The 17,701-nt window shown below is 40.3% G+C and overlaps 1 protein-coding gene across 1 annotated transcript; it reads left to right on the top strand.

Moving 5' to 3' along the window:
* The first annotated feature begins 13,965 nt into the window (after window positions 1-13,965).
* LOC130710563 (uncharacterized) lies at window positions 13,966-16,862 on the top strand. The gene is made up of 5 exons (XM_057559875.1): window positions 13,966-14,152; window positions 14,261-14,901; window positions 15,028-15,148; window positions 15,259-16,321; window positions 16,436-16,862. The coding sequence occupies exons 1-5, from the start codon at window positions 13,966-13,968 to the stop codon at window positions 16,860-16,862; spliced, it is 2,439 nt and encodes an 812-aa protein (XP_057415858.1).
* The last annotated feature ends 839 nt before the right edge of the window (window positions 16,863-17,701 follow it).

The following is a 17,701-nucleotide window of genomic DNA, read 5'->3' as shown; positions in this document are numbered from 1 at the left end:
AACTTTTTGACTTTTTCTGCTGTTATTTTCGCCATTGATTCCGCCTCAATCCACTTAGTAAAATAGTCCACCGCCACCAAAATAAATCTGATTTGAGAACCTGCTGGAGTGAACGGTCCTAGAATATCTACTCCCCACATTGCAAATGGCCACGATGAACTCATTGAGCTAAGAGTCTCAGGCGGCGCCTTATGTAAATCTGCATAAATTTGACATTTACCACACTTCTTCACATATTCCATACAATCCCCTCGTAAAGTTGGCCAATAGAACCCTGCCCTGAGCACTTTCGCCGCCAAAGATCTTCCCCCCACATGACTTGCACACACACCTTCATGAACTTCAAACATGATTCCTTCCGCCTCATCCTTGGAAACACATCTCAATAAAGGTATTCCAATCCCTCTTCTGTACAATTGATCGCCCAATAATGTGTAATGACTTGCCTCGCGAATTTGATCTTTAGAAAATGTCAACAACTCAGAGCCTTCTGCCTCCAAACACTTTTTGATACGCCCCATCCAATCTGAATCCGCTAAAGTTAACACCATCATTGTCTCATCCTCTTCGATACTCGGGCTGCTTAAAACTTCCTGGATGACTGACTTATTGTTTCCCGGCTTCTTGGTGCTTGCTAACTTTGATAGAATATCCGCCCTTGTATTCTCCTCCCGCGGAACATAATTGACCTGCACTGTGCCTATCTGCTTTATCAATCCCTGAGCTTTCAATAAATACTTAGCCAGCTGTGCGTCCCTCGCCTGATATTCACCCTGAATTTGTCTGGAAACTATCTGAGAATCTGTTTTAATCATTATGCTCTTGACCCCCATCTCGATCGCCAACTTCAAACCTGCAATTATAGCTTCATACTCTGCCTGATTATTGCTTGCCTTAAAGTCAAACTTGAGTGACTGCTCAACTGTCACGCCACCTGACCCTTCTAAGATTATTCCAGCTCCACTTCCCTTGACATTGGACGAGCCATCTACAGACAAACTCCATTCGCCAACTTCCATATTTTTCTCACTGGAAGACATTTCATTAACAAAATCCACCAATACCTGTGCTTTAACCAGACCTTTCCTGTCAAAAGTGATTTCAAATTCTGACAATTCAACAGCCCAGGAAACCATTCGTCCAGCCAGATCAGGCTTTTGCAAAACTTGGCGAAGTGGCAAATCTGTTTTTACCACAATTGGAAAGCCTTGGAAATAAGGTCTTAATTTCCTGGCGGATATGATTAGAGCTAATGCAGCCTTTTCAATTTTTTGGTATCTAATTTCAGCTCCTTGAAGAGCATGACTCACAAAATATATGATCCTCATATCATTTTTATTTTCTTGCAACAAAACTGAACTAACTGCATTATCAGAGATGGAAATAAACATTGATAACGAAATACCTGGAACTGGTTTGGCTAAAATTGGTGGCTTGGATAAATGATCCTTCAAACTGTGGAACGCCCTCTCACATTCTTCAGTCCACTGAAAAGTTTTGTTCTTCCTTAAGCATTGAAAAAATGGTGCTGATTTTTCCCCAGAACACGGAAGAAACCTGGATAAAGCTGCTATTCTTCCTGTTAACTTCTGCACATCTTTAACTGAGGTTGGACTCTGCATATCGAGTATCGCCTTACACTTATCAGGGTTCGCCTCAATTCCTCTCCTCGTGATCATGAAACCCAAAAACTTTCCGCTTTGAATTCCAAACGAACACTTTTCCGGATTAAGTCTCATGTTATGCTTTCTTAGTTCACCAAAAGCTTCTTCGAGATCAGAACAATGCGCCACCATTTCCTCTGACTTGACCACCATGTCGTCTACATAAATCTCCATGTTCCGCCCCACCTGCTTGTCAAACACCTTATCCATCAACCTTTGGTATGTTGCTCCCGCATTCTTCAGCCCAAACGGCATAGTCTGATAGCAATAGTTCGCCTGATTTGTCATGAAAGCTGTTTTCTCCTCGTCAGGCTGATACATTCTTATTTGATGATATCCTGAGTATGCATCCATGAGGCTAAGCATTCCGAATCCAGATGCCCTATCCACAAGCTTATCAATATTCGGTAAAGGATAAGAATCCTTAGGACAGTGCTTGTTCAAATCTGTATAATCTGTGCACATTCGCCACTTGCCATTAGCCTTCTTCACCATAACAACATTCGCCAACCAAGTTGGATACTTTACTTCCCTAATGAATCCAGCCTCCAGTAACTTATTTGTTTCCACCTTTACAGCCTCTGCCTTTTCTTCGCCCATCTTTCTTTTAAACTGAACAATAGGTTTCACCCCGGGATTTAAAGCCAATTTGTGACATATAAATTCCGGATCGATTCCTGGTAAATCTCTTGCACTCCATGCAAACAAATCCATATTCTCAGATAATAATTTTACCAACCTGTTTTCCTGACTTGTAGTTAAATTGACACCAACTTTCAAGTTTCGCTCACCAATTTGGATCGCCTTAGTTTCCTCTTCTGATTTCATCTTGTACTCACTGAATCCTTCTCGAGGATCCAAAATAATTTCTGACTGTTCTAAATCCACCTCATAGACTCGATGCCCATCTTTCACTGCTTTCTTACCCATGTGCCCATACTGCTTAAAACTTTCTGAATAACACTTTCGAGCAACCATTTGATCAGCCTTTAAAATTCCAACTCCTCCTTTGCTCAATGGATACTTCGCCGTTAAATGTCTTGTAGAAATGATCGCCCCCAATCTGTTTAGTGATGGCCTCCCAATAAGTACATTGTACGGTGAAGTACATTTTACTACTAAAAACTTAATAGCAAATGCCTCCGCATTCTTCCCTTCTCCAAAGACAGTTTTCAATTCCACATATCCTCGAACAAATACTTTTTCTCCAGAAAAACCCACTAAAGAACCATCATAAGGCAACAAATCAGATTCATTTAGCCCCAACTTTTCAAAAGCGTCACCATAAATCAAATCTGCCGAGCTTCCTTGATCCAGAAGTACCCTCTCAATTTCATAATCAGCAATCCTCAGCATTACAACAATTGGATCGTCTTCGTGAGGCTGTATTCCCTCAAAATCTCGCACAGTAAACGTTATATCGGGTTGATTGGTTGCCCAACTCCCCCAATCGTTAGACTAAACAGCATTAATGGAGTGAACGTACCTCTTACGAGCTGAATTAGTCATTCCTCCGCCACGAAATCCACCAAAAATAGAATGAATTCGCCCCTTTGCTTTTCCATCTGACTGTCTATCTCGACCATCGCCCTCAATCTCTTTTCCATCTTCAGTTCGTCTTGTTGAAGTTCCTGCTTCATCTGAATTGCTTCGCCCTTCAAGCTGCTTCATATACCCAGCCTTTATCAATTTGTCAATCTCCTTCTTCAAAGTAAAACAGTCATCAGTATTATGCCCTGAAATCCTATGATACTCGCACCACTTCTTCTTGTCCACGTAACCCGTTGACGGCTTTGGCTGCCGTGGAAAATGAATAACATTCGCCTCCAAACACGTGTGCAAAGCTTCAGTCAAATTAACCGCCAAAGGTACTGCACGGTCATTTTGGTTCCGAGTCCACGTCATCGAATGTCCTGGCCCACGCACTCCATACGGTTGAGCACGATTTTTGAAATTAGAACGGTTATCAAATCGGCCGTCATAACGGTTACGATTATTATACCCTGCGCTACTACTCTCGGTCCATCCCTTCGAATATTGATCTGCAACCGCTCCCTTCTTCGTCTCAAACTGCTGTTTCTGCCCTGGAACCGCTGCATTCGGGCGGTTGTTCTTGATCCGATCACTCTGCTCCTCCCTGATGTACCCTTGTACCCTTTTGCGCAAATGCACCATTGTCTCCACAGGTTTTCGACTCAAATTACTGTTCAAACCACCCGGCTTCAAGCCCAATTCAAAAGCTGCAATGCAAATTTCTGGCATTTTATCCTCCAAATGAACAGATAATTGATTGAAACGCCCCATGTAAGACTGCAAAGTCTCATTTGATCCTTGACGAACATTAAATAATGTCGCCGGAGTTACTTTTTGTGCACGACTGGTAGAAAACTGAGACAAGAACTTTGTAGATAATTCAGTAAAATTGACAATTGACCTTGACGGTAGAGTGGTAAACCAAATCATCGCTGATTTCTTAAAAGTTGATGGCAACATTTTGCACTTCAACGCGTCTGATGCGCCTACAATGACCATTTTCGTGTTGAAATACACTAAATGGTCTTTTGGGTCTGAATCGCCATAGTACGAGTCAAGTTTCAATGTCTTTAAATTGTCTGGGACGGCAATGTTCGCTATTTCCTCTGTAAAAGGTTGAAAGTCCACCACCGTCTCAGCCATTCTTCGATCGCCCTCTCGTAAACCCTGAGTCTGATTGATGTCAGTAAGTTGATTCTGTAACTGTTGATTATGTTGACGAAGTTCATTGAGATCGTCCATGATCCGCTGAAGAACATCGGGAGGAACATCATTTTGTTGAACATGATTCCTCTCTCCGTTCGCCCCGGATCGAGTTACCATTGCGGTGAAAATTGAAGCCTAGGAAAGTATCCAGGGCCCCACGGTGGGCGCCAATGTTCCGGTATGGAACCGCAGACTAAGGCTAACCAATATCGAGAGTAAGCGAGATAAACAAAGCGAATAAAATGCGTGAAAAATGATAGGATCCCTGCCGCTTGGGCGGTCCTTCTTTATTTATAGTTGAGTTTTGATCCGGCTGGATCATGGGTTACCCGGCCCATTTAATACATGATTCGGTCAGCCTAAGTAATATACATATTGATCAGCCCATACCAGACCACATCTCATACTTTTTCTCTTTTTTTTTTCTTTTTTTTTCTATCTCTCTCCTCATTCCACATCTTTCACCTCAAAAAGAGGTGTGTAAACAGAGACGGATTTAAGTGGAATGTTATGAGGGCAAGTGCCCTCACTTAATTTTGAAAAAAACATAAGAAAAATTTTTTTTGTGGTAAAAGTATGTGGTTTTTTATGGTCCCTTTGATAAATAATGTCCTCACTTATGTTCCCCATTGCTAAATGCCCTCACTTATGTCCCACATTGTTAAATGCTCTCACTTGAGTAGTAAAAGTGTATGATTTTTTATGGTCCATTTGGTAAAAAATGTCCTCACTTGTGTCCCTCTTTAGTAAAAAATGTCATCAATTTAATAGTATATATTAAATTTTTTTGTTTCGATTTTATATATATACATTGCCCTCACTACATCAAATTTCTGGATCCGTCACTATGTGTAAATATCATTATTGTTAAAAAAAAATCTAATACTTTCACAACTCATACTCCATTTAACAAAATTTATCAAAACTTATTTTCAGGCAAATATTCCAAATCATGAGGCTCATTTTTTTGATACAGTGGTGCATTCTAGTACAAGTAGTTTACATTAATTATTCAAACAAAAGAACTTATTTGATGAGTGTTAAAACTTAAAATTCCACATTTGGATAATCATATCAAGGTTAAGCTATGGGGTGGAGGATAAGGTGCAATAGGATGTGGGTCTTGCACCAGTGCAAGATAGGTGAGGCCCAATTAGATTATGCCATCTGGCTAGGTGTGGAACTGGTTACCGTATTTGACTGTTAAAGGATAAAAAATTTATTTTTTTAATTAAGTGTGTATATGACAAGAAAGCCCCTTCATGTTTTGGTTCCTGGGTCGGGTATCATGGGTCAGGTTTCATGGGTTGAATATGGGTTTGATGTTTCTGCTTGAGATGGCTTGAGACATGTCGTGCAATCCCTGATTTTGATGGATTGAGGCCGTCGTGCGGTGGTTGATTTGGTCGGAGCCATGCGATGGTGGATTTGGTCACTTTCACGTAACTATTTCTTCCACCGCCACTACTAACCGAGCGAGTGAGTCACTTCCAACTCTCTTCTTCTCTTTCTTTTAACCAAAATGGTATATTATGTTGAATCATGGTTATGTAGTTGGTCTGAATTCTAGTCTGGAAATGATTTTGATTATTGTAGGTTATGTTACCCTTGATTCATGATTTTACTACCAGTGCTTCAGGAGACACACTTCAATCTCCCACTGTAATACACACAATCAGACCTCGTGGTCGACCTAGAGGGAGGTCCAAGAAAAGGGGGATCTTCCGCACAAGATCTCCCATCCTCTGCTAGTCATTCTCAACTGGTATCTACTGCGAACTCTACAAGTGATAGGCAGCTCTTGGTACTACCAGCGGAATTGCAACAACCTCAGGGGGTGATGACACGGGCCCTTAGTGCTCTGACTATGATATCTGCTTAGCTCTCAGTTTTCCTTCTATTGAAAGTAAGTACTCATTTTATAGATGGGATTTGCTGGGTTCGCAGCTGAGCCACATGAACCAGAGCAGTCTGCAACTACCCACAATGTGCTCAAACTAGATCCAAGAGAACTACCCACGTTATTATCTTACAATCTTAGAACAATATCAGCCACTGAATGGCAAAAGAAAATAAATTTTATGAAACAAAAAGGAACGGAATTTTAGACATGAGGAGGAATGGTGAGGAATATATATGGTTCAACTCATTCCAATGGAGATTTTGGCTTCTGTGTGTTCGGTGGAAATTGTGAATTGGGTCAGTTAAGTATATTCAAGACCTAATATATACTAACTAAATCATTTAAACCAAAATATACTAACTAAATCATTTAATTCTTTTTTTAATTACAACCGGTCAAATATACCTGTTATAGCAGGTATTTTTTTGTCTTGCACCATGCAAGACCTAGGGTGCACTTGCACCCTAACAGCCACCAAGCTATGGTGCCTGCAGTTAGGTTCAAGTGGGAAAAGACAGATGTAAAACAGTTGAATCTTCTGTTTCTATATTCTCATTTTTCCATGATGGAATGGATAAGACTTTGACAAGATCTTGGTGGAGGGGCACATCCTGTTTGTCATCCTAGTGGCCTCTGCTAGCCTGGAATATATATTATTTGCATCTCCCAACAAACAAATGGTTATGATTTTTTATTCTTCTGTGATATTTATTCTTTCGTATAAGGTCATATAATCTTGCATGGTGACTGATAAAAGACTTACTAATTTTTAAAGAAATAAATACAGAATCACCTTGGTTAATTAATGTTATGTAGATGATGTGAATGTAGATGAAGATAAATTGACTTGAGCCTGCTGTATTTTTACTTTTTTTTTGGGTTAAAAGAGGAAATTAAAGTAGCCTGCTGTATACAATAATATCATATCTAAAATATACTATCAATTGGAATGAATCTTAAACAAAATTGAATGTATGGTTGCGCTCAGTATAGTTTTGACTACTCAACAAACGCATTCACATCACGTGGAAACTATGTTGAAAAAGGATTGAATTACATGAGTGCAAGTCACGGAAATTTTCTAGTACGAGCATATTTTGGTTTGCTCATCATATTGATTAGGTTCAAAGAAAGTTGCAAGTTAATATTGAAGTCAGAAATTCTTGGAATGCACGACATTCAAGATTCCTATTATGCTATGAATTCCACATTTTAATACTAGAACTTGTTTGGTATGGAGAAGAAAAAGTAAAATAAAAAAAGAAAGAAAGAGTTGAAAAGAAAAATAATTTTTTTAAAGTGACATAAATATCATTTAATAAAAATAAAAAGGTAATTAATGGATATAAAAAAACAAGGTAATTAATGTTTTATAAAACAATTTAGAATGGTGAAGTCACAGGTGAAGATTGTTGGGGTTGAGATTGTTGAGGTTGATTTTTAAGTTTTACATTGTCAAGTTTCTAAAATAAAGAAGAAGGTTAAAAATTAGCTATTGGAGAAGTCTCACATTGCTTAGTGTGGTGAAGCAAGGGGGAGACCAAGACTATATATTGGATATAGGGTTATTTGTTTTTAAATGTACCAGTTAATAACACTTTAAGCTTATATCTGACTTAGTGTAAATATTTATTTTGTGAGAGTGTGGTTGTATTGGGGCATTGGGGTGAGAGTGAGAGAAGTCTATGTGTTATAACAATTTTTCACATAGTGATAATTCTATGGTTGCCAGTTTAGACAACGACCGTAGTTTTTTCTTCGGTTTTGGAGTTTCCACGTAATATTCTTGTGTTGTGATTGTGTTTTAATTTTTCTTCAGCTATATTGTTTCCCAACAATGGTATCAGAGCTTCGGTTCGATAGATATCACAATTCTTAGTATGCTATGTGGTTGCAATATTATCTGATCTTCCACACAAAAAAAGAAGTGAGATATAGTGAAGGTGCTGAAGAAGAGGTTTGCAGTTGCTATGTCTTATTCAAGCACTATGAAGATTGAGATAGAGAAGTTTGATGGAAGAATCAACTTTGACTTGTGAAAAGTGCAAGTCAATGATGTGCTGATACAATTAGGGTTAAACAAGGCACTAAAAGGAAACACTTCCAATATGGAGGCTGACAAGTGGGAGGAATTAGATTTGAGAGCTGCAACTACAATTCGTCTGTGTTTGCAAAAGAATATTCTTGCAAATATGCATAATCATTCATCAGCAAAGGAAATCTGGGAGAAACTTGAAGGGTTATATCAGGAAAAGGGCACCTCAAATCGGTTGTTGTTGAAGGAGCACTTCCACAAGCTGTGCATGGATGAAGGTGTGAAAATCTCTGATCATCTTAGTACTTTGAATAATATCATCTCCGAGCTGGAATCTATTAAAGTTGAGATTGATGATGAAGAGTAAGTGTTAAGGCTCATTTTGTCCCTTCCATCTTCCTATGTTCATATGAAACCTGTTTTGATGTATAGGAAGGAAAGTTCGAGTTTTGAAGAAGTTGCAACTAAAATTGTTTCTGAAGAAAAGAGAATGAAAAGTGATGAAAGCACTTCATCAAGCTCAATATAGCTAACTTAAGGTGGGGCTAATGGGAAGAAGATCGATGCAAAGAATCTGACGTGCTGGAAGTGTGGAAAGTCTGAGCATGTGAAGAGAAATTGTCCAGTTGGAGAAGTATCTGAAAACTTCTCTAAGTAAGTGCTATCACTGTCTCCCTTGTTCTGGGAGATGATGGTGATCTCATCTAGAAGATAACTTTTGTCCTTATGGTATTTCCGTAATACAACGGAAAAAGACAAGTTATTGCTAGCGGATTCAGAAACAACACACAGGCATTGGTTGACATTGATGCAAGGTGTGGGGTGAAAGGTGTCGATGGCTGAAGAACTTCCTGGAAGCCAACATGAGAGTTGCACCATAAAATTTCAGCAAGATTTTGACATGTGGAAATTTTTGGAATGGTTTAGTTCCTGTAACGCCCCGAATTTCAGGGGTTACTGTAACAACCTGATAAAATAAATATGGAATGTTTTCCAAAAGGATTTGTAAACATGAGTATATTTTTTCTTTTCAAAGTATTTCTAAAACATGTCATGCATACTCCCATCTACATATAGATTTACATCAAGCCTTGAATAAGGCAAGTACCCGAAGGTAAACACGAAAGCACCCAACCTACAAAACCTAACCAATAGAAACAACTCAACGAAGAATCTATAATGCAAGGACGCCATAAATCCGACATACTTCCTATGGTATCCGCATCGGGAAACCGCATGAAAGCAAAACATCGGAACCTACCCGGAAATTCAAACATAAATTCCTAAAAATCATTAGGTGAGCTTAAACCAATAACGGTAAGCTCTCTAACTCAAGGCTCTAGCCTTAAACCCGACTCTACTCTTCAAGTCCTTCACTAATCTTCAAGTCATTATCTCCGGCTCGTACTGAGGTCAAGCTCTATCGAGGGTTCTCCGTCGCCTAATAGCATTATGTAAGACCCGGATAATTTATGAGATTAATTAACTAGTTATTTATTTATTTAATGGCGATAGCGCTATTAAACTTAATTTGATGTGTTAATTGTGTCTTATGTGTTTATATAAATGAGTGTGTTATTAATATTATTATTACTTTCTTCCTAAAAAAAATAAAAAGAAGAATAAAAGAATTAAAAGACAAAAAGAATGGAAAAAAAGAAATAATAGTCACGTAAATAGTCACTGGATAAACTAAGAATATATATGTAACTTATATATATTTTTGACACTTTGTTCTTTTCATCACTTAATCTTTCTCAAAGTGATATTGATTCAATTTTATTATTTCACAGAGCTCTTCATATTTTTTTTAGAATAGAAATATCATCCCTATATTTTTCTCTTGACTCTAAGAGTTAAATCCTACACTACCTAAATTAATATTATCCATTTCCAACTAATATCTTCAAGCCATTTTTCTGTCTTTGATGGCGTGGAATGAACTTGAAGCTTTATGTGCAAGCCTTTTTCCTGATGTCTACACGTGTTCTAGCATTTAATCTTGATGGACATCATCATGATCTTTCCTTCCACATGTAGTCGTAGGGACACATTTTAGCCAAGCTTACTATGACTCATGCAATTTCTTCTTTCCGCGTGGCACTCATTGGCTAGTTTTCTTCACACCTAAGCTTTGGGTGAAGCCTATATATACATAGCAACGTGAACGGCTTGGAAAATATAGACAGAAGCAATTCAAAATACACACAAGAGGATATAAACACACCTTTTTGCATGATTTGTTTTTGGTAAAAATTCTTGTTCCTTTTTTTGTTGTGAGCTCCAAGAGCAATGAGAAAGCCGCCACCACTCTTTCCATGATGTGAACAAACCAACCACCACCACTGCAATTTTTAAGGATACGAAGTGCGAGAATGCATTCGTGTCGGAGCTAAAGAATGGAAGGAAAGCGAGCCGGTACGAGGACCGATGACATGATCGGATCGAAGTCGCAACTTAGGAAAGAAAGTGGCTAAGGTGAAGACACTTCGCTTCGGCTATTTATATTATTGAATATCTGCTATGTGATTGTTGTGAGCTATTCTCTTAGACTATTTATATTGTTGAATATATGCTATATGATTGAGTGAGAGCACTTTGATGCTTGCTATTTGATATAATGGCTTTTTGTGATGATGACTTGTATTTTGTGATATTTAATTGTCTGTTGACGGCATATCGATTGTGTAAGCGAAGGGTTTCTCCAAGTATCGGTTAGACGAGATTCTAACGATGCTTTAGATCTTTTGTGGTTTTGAATAGAGAGGTTTTCTCAAAAAGAGTTACACAAGGTGGGAACATTTTATTTAATTTACTACAGTTTTCGAAAAAGAACAAACCCATTCATGATTTACTTATAAACTTCATCTAATGGATTCGAAATGTACTAAAGAGATGAGAGATGAGAGAGGCTAGAGAGAGAGGCTCTGGTGGGAGGCTGCCGGTGTGGTGGCACCGGCCTTGGAGGCAGTCGGAGATCAATTTTGCACGGCGGCGTGAAGAGATTCAAAGTTGGAGGCATGATCACCAATTTACAGGTACCAGTAGAGGAAAACAACAGCAAAATTACAAGGGTCATGGAGCTGATCGTGTAGTCATTAGCCAGCAAAAACAGCAGCCTGAAAGAGATGGTAGAATCATTGAAAATGGAGGAACTTGGAGACAAATGGATCATCAACCAAACAGGCAGCAGTCACGCTTTAACAGAAAGGGAGCACAAGAGCAGCATCATATCCAGCAGCCTGATTCAAAAAACCAGACAAGATTTAATGGGGTACAAAGAACCAAATATCAGAATGAGTCTTTCTCAGTTTTTGTGGACGGTTTAGGAGACAAAATGACAGCTCCGAAATTACGATCACTTTTTGAGAAGGCAGGTAGGTTGCGAAGTGTGTTCATTCAGCAAAAGAAAAAGTATCATCGACGTTTTCGATTTGGTTTCCTTCGTTATCACAGTGATGATGAGGCTTGGGAAGCGATATGTATGTTCCAAGGCCTACGACTAGATGGCACATATCTCGTGGTCCAGAAAGCAAGTATTCAACGACCCCTGCGCACACCCGTGGCTCCTCAAACAAGGAATAATTTTCAATGAAAAGTGTGGAGACCAAAAGCACAACAGCAGGAGAAGAAGCAAGAAACGCCTCAAGCAAGAGATAATAATTTAGGGATGAAAGGTGATGCACTGCAACCAGAAGCTTGCCAATTACGTGTTGCTGGGACTGAGTTAGATGAAGCATGAGTTCAGAGGTGTGCCAGGGCACGTACCTTATTGACCATGCCGGTGGACGTTCTACAGGATCAATTCAGTCAGATTGGTCTGTTCAATTTTCGCTTAATTCCGCTGGGAGCGGATGAGGTGCTACTGGAATTTGACACGAAGGATGAGATGGAGGAGACTATCACAGAGTGCAGTTTTTTCTTGGAACAGAAATTGTATGATGTGAAGCCGTGTACGGTACTTTCTTTTGGCGTAGCTCAACTTGTCTGGATTCGACTGTGGCAGGTACCTTTGGGCTTGTGGAGTGAAGCTTTTTTCACCTCTGTCGGGAACAGGTTAGGGACTTATGTAATGTCTGATTCCACTACTTTGTTGCGGCATAGAGCTGATTTTGCTCGTATCTTGGTTCGTACGCACCATCCAATACTTCACTGTTTTACTATGGCGGTTGATGTGAGCGGAACGTCGTGTATTATTTTGGTTGAAAAGGATCCTTCTGCTTATGATTATGGGACTGTAGAGGTGAAACCATCGACACCAGTAAAAGCTTACAATTCAAATGAAAATTTGAGTGATGATGATGGAATCATGGGGGAAGAAGGAAGAGATGATGAGGTGAATGTTCTGACTAGGCTCAACACACATCATATTGTTTGCGACTCCCTGTTGTTGTTGCGTCTGATGAAGAGGACGAGGTTTTTCGGGACGGAGCGGCGGAGGGCTTGCAGGTTTGTCGTGAAACAACCTTCTCTGATAGTTTAGGCGATGCGTGCGTGGTAGTGGGCGGGGTTTCGCCGGAAAAGGTGGCGGCACCGGAGGTGGAGCGTGGTGTGGAGCTGGACGCGCGCTTGGAACTGGAGAGGGAAGCATGCACGTGCGTTATGGAGTGCGTTATGGAAAATTCAAAAAATTTGAATGCAATCAAGTCGGTTGAGCAACAAAAGGAACAGTTAGAGGACCTAATCAATTCAGGTTATACAACTGATGAAATTAAGGAGTGGAGAGAGAATTTAAAAGTGGAAGATATCAGTTTAAATGGGAAACAAATATTGGATAATTATATTCAAAATCAAGGGAGGGGATTTGCAGTTACTGGTTACTCTTTCAATGCTGAAAATTTGAACCAGAAATCCAATATTTGTTGGCCTTATAATGAATTAAATGGGGACCACCAGCAACTACACACAAAACGTGTTGGAGATAGGCTGCGTTTGCCTCTAGTGCAAAACAAAAAAAAACAGCTTCTTGGATTTTACGTTTGAAAATTTGCCAGGTTCTGTGACAAGAGGAATTACAGACATGTTTGTACGTACATCCCCTCATCAACTTATTCGACAACGTGCAATCCTAGGGGCGACTCTTTGCCTTTCTTCTTCACCAGAGATAATAGAGCCACAACGTTCTCCACTCGTGCCATCTCCTATTGCTTCTGGTCCAAATACGCCTGTTGTTACTGCTGTTCCAGAGTTTCTGCCAGAAGATAACACACCAAATACAAACTCGTTAAAGAAGAACTCGCAGCGGGGACATCCAAAGGGAAGTAAAAATAAACCAAAGCCCCTTCCAATTGATTTCTTAAAGCCGGTGCCAGTGGAGGATAGAGTGTCAACTAGAGCTCAGAGAACATGGTTACTTGGAAAACGTTTGGGTTTGAAACCGCGAGGGTCAGAGGCTTTGATGCTTCGTGGCTTAGAAACACAAATTCGTCAAAATCACCCACATCTTAATTGATATGTCCGGACCTTGGCTGACTTGGAATGTACGCGAATTAGGAGGAGTAACAAAGCGTGAAGCAGTGAAAAAAGCACTTTTGCATTTGAAACCAGAATTGGTGTTGTTACATGAAACCAAACTTAATGAATTACGGGAGCGTACGGTAACTTCTTGGACTAAAAGTTTGAATATGCAGCATGCTGAATCTAGTTCTGTTGGAACAGCTGGTGGATTGATGTGTTTGTGGAGGGAGAGTTCTTTGCAGGTTCTGACAATGGCTATAGAAACTTGGTTTATCTTGCTGACTGTGAAGTTGCCTAATATTGATCATACAGTGCTGATTGGAAATGTCTATGGCCCTCATTCTGCGACGGACCGTAATCTCTGTTTTGAAGCTCTAAAGCATTGAGTCTTGCGCCGCGGTGGTCTGGTGTGTATAGGGGGTGATTTTAATGCGGTTCTATTGGCATCTGAACGCTCTTCAGGTCGTGTTCTTGACGTGGGCGACTCATCCTTTCAGCAGTTTGTACAAGACAACAATTTACTGGATTTGCCACTGAACAATGGCGACTACACTTGGTTCTCTAGTCGGAATCAGGGGATTTGGAGTCGTTTGGATCGCTGGTTGGTATCTGATGAGGTCCTGGTAACGTTTTCTAATATGTCTCAATCTGTTTTACCATGGAATGTATCTGATCATAGGGCGGTGGGGTTGTTTTTTGGGGTGTCAGATTCGGGACCTAAGCCTTTTTATTATTTCAATCACTGGGCAGATGAGGAGGGATTTAACGAATTAGTAGAGTCTTGGTGGAGGTCTGCTGTGTTTCAAGGGTGGTCGGGTTATGTGTTGCAACAAAAGCTGAGAGGGTTGAGAGGAAAAATTAGAGAGTGGCGTAGAAAGAAGGGTGCTTGGGGTGTAGAAAAAATTGCAAATTTAGAGAAGAGGCTACATGAGGTGATGGGTGAGTTAGAAGTTGAAGGGGGTTCAGAGGTGCTAAATAAGGAGAGAAGGGTGGTTTTAGAGGCTTTGTGGAGGGCATATCGTGAGGAGGAAAGAATATGGTTACAAAAGTCAAGGGTGCGGTGGTTAAAGGAGGGGGATAGAAATACAAAGTATTTCCACCGGGTGTGTAAGGCACGTACAGTAAAAAAAGCCATCACACAGCTTAGGTACGGTGGAAGATTGTTAACTACACCAGATGAGATCAAAGAAGCTATGCAAGCCCATTTCATTAATTTTTTCCGCAAATAGGGTGGTCCTAGGCCGTGGTTCTCCAATATAAAATTAAACAAGGTGTCAGTTGCAGAGAAGCACTTTTTGGAAGCAGAATTTACAGTAGAGGAAATATGGGATGTGGTGAAAATTTTTGATGGCAATATAGAGCTCCGGGACCTGATGGTTTTAGTATGGATTTTTTCAAAAAATTCTGGAATTTAATTAAAGATGATTTGCTATGTTTCTTCAATGAATTTTTCCTTACAGGGCGGCTGGTGAGGGGTTTAAATTCTACTTTTATAGCTCTTATTCCTAAAGAAGGTCAGCAAGAGGAAATTTCAGACTACAGGCCAATCAGCTTAATTGGAAGTGTCTATAAATTGTTGTCAAAAGTCCTCTCTGTGCGTCTGAGTTCGGTGCTGCCAGGTTTACTAAGTCAGAATCAGTTTGCTTTCACAGCTGGTCGCCAGATTGCAGACTGCTCTTTAATTGCTAATGAAGTTGTTCACACCATGGCTTCAAGGCCAGAAGGAGGTCTGTTATATAAAATTGATTATGCAAAAGCTTATGATAATGTTGATTGGGATTTTATGTTGGAGCTTCTGCAGGAAATGGGTTTTGGGGAAAAATGGATTAGCTGGATCCAGGTTTGTGTTTCAACAGCTTCTTTGGCGGTCCTCGTTAATGGCTCGCCTTCTGACTTTTTCAACATTCAAAAGGGACTGCGTCAGGGTGACCCCCTTTCACCTTTACTATTTAATATTGTGGCTAATGGGATGTCTTGTATGCTTAATCAGTTATTAGAAGGAGATGCACCATGTGGGGTGGAATTGGCACTGGGGTTTCGCATAAATCATTTACAGTTTGCATATGACTCTTTGCTGTTTTCTGATTGTGATGAATTTCAGTTCCAGACTTTGGCCATGGCAATTGAAGCTTACTTGTACAGTTCAGGTTTGAAAGTAAATTTTAATAAATCAGCGGTGTATGGGGTAAATGCTCCTCCTTCTTTGATACAACAAGCTGAAACTTGGTGGAATTTTAAAATATGCTCTTTACCTTTCATTTATCTCGGGTCCCCATTGGGCGGTAATCCTAGACACTTGTCTTTATGGAATCCGGTGCTGGAAAATATGACTGCGAAATTGGGCTTATGGAGTTCTCGCTTTTTGTCTTTAAGTGGGCGGTTAGTGTTAATAAAGTCTGTTATGAATGCTATTCCTTTGTACTACATGGCTCTTTATAAAGCTCCAAAGGGGGTAATTCAGCGACTAGAGAGGATTATGCGTCGTTTCTTATGGGGAGGACCTTCCGGTGAAAATAAAATCATGTGGGTAGCATGGGAAGACTTGTGTAAAGGTACCCGGTTTGGAGGATTAGGAGTTGGTTTCTTTGAATGAAAAAATAAGGCTATGTTGTTGAAGTGGGTGTGGCATTTTGGCAGGGAGAGAGATGCACTTTGGAGGGAGGTGGTTTGTAAAAAATATGGTTTACCGCTGCAGCTGATATCCTTTAATGTTGATCCTGCTGAGGTGAAAAAATTATCTAAGCCTTTGGCAGATGTGTATGGCGTTTGGCGTGATAGTGGGCTAGTGGGCAGTGTTTTTAGGGATGGGTTAGCTTGTCAGATAGGGAGGGGGAGTGGTGTGTTTTTATGGCTGGATCATTGGGTAGGTGCTGCACCTCTTAGCGTGGCTTTCCCTCGGGTGTTTGCCTTAACAGTAAATAAAAGGGCAACAGTGGGGGAGTGTGGTATGGTCGCTGGTCCTCAGTGGGTGTGGAATATTGCTTTTGTTCGAGATTTTCTGGGTTGGGAGAGAGAACAATATCATGATTTGCAGGCACTTCTTCAGACTTTGGTTCCGAAATAGGGGGAGATGGCGTATGCTGATTCGCTCATTTGGAAACATGATAATATGGGCCTTTATAGTGTTAAATCTATGTGTGCAGTAGTAGAAGCTCGATGGTTCACTGAGGATGGTTGGTTAGTACCTCAAATCTTAAGGCCTATTTTACCTTCCAAAATTGCTTTATTTTTGTGGCAGGTACAGAAGAACAGAATAGCTTCTAAGGAGAATCTAGCTCAAAGAGGGGTGGTCTTAGAGAATGGTGCGTCCTGCATCTTTTTCTTGTCTATGTAACACCCCGATTTCCAGGTGTCACTTTAGTAACCAAGAATAAACTTTACGCGGAAAACAGGTACTTTTTTTTTCTTTCCTTTAAATCAAAGCGATAAGGAAGTAAAGCCAAAACCCAACCACTAAACTAACCAATATACATCAAATATAAACATGTACAGCCTCAGCTGTACTTACACGTCACGCGCACTCGCAGTGACTCCCAAGGTAGTAAGCCCGCAGGCAAATATATACAGACCCAGAAGTTTAAGTGTGAAAGTTTATAATTACAACCCACTAGGAGAAAGTCGGCCTCAAAATGGCCTAAGCAAAGACCCCTATGGTCCGACTGACTCACTGTGATCCCTCAGTAAGAGAACCACACAAAAGCCATGCGTCGGAAACCTACCCTGTCCCGAAAGTAAGACGAATCAGAGCTCTACACAAAATATGACGCCTGCCTAAACCTACCCTCCCTTCACTGCTCACATAACCGAGTCCACAGCGAACTGAAGACGGCAAGTTGAAGCTCAGCTCCATGCGTCGTAAAACTCCTTTCGTCAGACGTCCACGCTCGTCAGTACGGTCCTCCA

Source organism: Lotus japonicus, chromosome 1, assembly GCF_012489685.1.
Source record: "Lotus japonicus ecotype B-129 chromosome 1, LjGifu_v1.2".
Classification (NCBI taxonomy): domain Eukaryota; kingdom Viridiplantae; phylum Streptophyta; class Magnoliopsida; order Fabales; family Fabaceae; genus Lotus; species Lotus japonicus.
The sequence above is the reverse complement of the archived record's forward strand: the minus strand, read 5'-3'. Positions and strand labels throughout refer to the sequence as shown.